The sequence below is a fragment of the Bison bison genome, unplaced genomic scaffold (assembly GCF_000754665.1).
Source record: "Bison bison bison isolate TAMUID 2011002044 unplaced genomic scaffold, Bison_UMD1.0 scf7180017858910, whole genome shotgun sequence".
In the NCBI taxonomy this organism is placed as follows: Eukaryota; Metazoa; Chordata; class Mammalia; order Artiodactyla; family Bovidae; genus Bison; species Bison bison.
This window is the reverse complement of record NW_011489482.1, coordinates 14127-15521: the sequence shown is the minus strand read 5'-3', so window position 1 is coordinate 15521 and position 1395 is coordinate 14127. Positions and strand designations below refer to the sequence as shown.

At 64.9% G+C, this 1395-nt stretch overlaps 1 protein-coding gene across 1 annotated transcript in view; it reads right to left on the bottom strand.

Annotated features, from left to right (window-relative positions):
• Nucleotides 1-1395, bottom strand: part of EHMT1 (euchromatic histone-lysine N-methyltransferase 1) — a gene marked incomplete at both ends in the record, with an annotated part of 55829 nt that overhangs the window by 40511 nt on the left and 13923 nt on the right. Inside the window, one exon of the mRNA XM_010830287.1 lies at nucleotides 1239-1340. Within this exon, the coding sequence (XP_010828589.1) occupies nucleotides 1239-1340 (102 nt within the window). The remainder of the gene's footprint in view (nucleotides 1-1238; nucleotides 1341-1395) is intronic.

Genomic DNA, 1395 nt, shown 5'->3' with positions numbered 1-1395 from the left:
CCTGCCAGTCTGTCTGGCTGAGACTCTATTATTATTTAACAATAGTACCAAGAAGTGGTGGGAAGACAGACTGACCCTGTTTTCTAACCAACCACTGCATTTCGACAAACAGAACATGAGCTCCCTGGAGATAAGGCTGGGCCCAGGACCAGGAAGGACAACACGCGACAGGTCCACCTGGAGAAGGCAGGGAGTCCTCAGAAGCGAGGGGGTCGGGTCGGAGGACTCGGCAGCCAGCCTAAAAGGCAGACCCGGGACAACGCAGGCATAACGGTGATGGACGGAGACGCACAGGAGGGCCCACGAGCTGAGACAGAGGCACGGCTGGAGAGGGAAGCCCTTCACTGCAGCAGAAGCGCCAAGAGAAGGCGGGAGGGGACGACAGAGGGGAAGCCACCCTGGCGGTCAGTCCCGGCGGATGTCCCCAGACACCTACGCTGCAAGTGGGAGGAGCAGACCACACAGTCCTTTAGGCCCCACCTCCCAAGACACACAGGACAGTGACCCGGGGGTCCCCAGCCCCCGGGGGACGCAGCGAGGACATGGGCCTCGGGGGCGGTCCAGAAGACAGCTGAGACCCCAGGGGCGCTCCAGATTGACCACACGCTCCAGGGGATGGCAGGAAACGCCTGGCCAGAAGCACCTCCCAGGCGACACGTGAGAGGGCGCCACGCGTGGCAAGCGCACGCCCAGGGGCCCAGGTCTGCAACCGCCACGAGGGGCAGAGGCGAGTGCCCCTCGCTGGGTGACTGCACCCGTGGTGAAACGGGGGGTCCTCCACAGAGACTCGGGTCTGAAATCCAACTCCTGACAGGCACCAAGAGAGCGCCCCATCCCGCGCCAGGGGCCTCTCGCAGTCTGAGTCCCGCCGCGCGCGCACCCAGGGCCTGGCGGAGAGCCCATCTGTCCTGAGAAATCCAGTCTCCATAGGGAGCGGGCTCCACGGCTCTCCCCCCACAGCCCCCCAGGAGCCACCCCCTCTCCAGAAAGGCCCACCGGGGACCTGGCGTGCCCCGCTCCGATGCAGGAGGGGCCGTCCCACGCGCCAGGCCCTGGCACTCAGCCCCTGAACTGACCGCCACCCCAGACCTACAGTGCCCACCCCACCGAACCACGGCCTCAGACCGTCAGACTGAAAGCGACCTTCGTCTGGGAGCTGGAGGCCAGCAGAAGCAGCGACACGGGCTGGGCGAGGGCGGAGCCGGCGGACACCCCGGAGCGCGGCGGGCCCCTTTTACCTGTCTGGGCCTTCGCGGTGGCCACGTAGCATTGGTTCTGAGGTAGCGACTGGTGAAGGGACGGGAAGGGGGGTGAAAGCTGCTGGCGTGCGAACTCCGAGGAGACACTAAATAAGGCCTTCAGGTAGTTACAACAGGTCATGGCCTGAGGTTATTT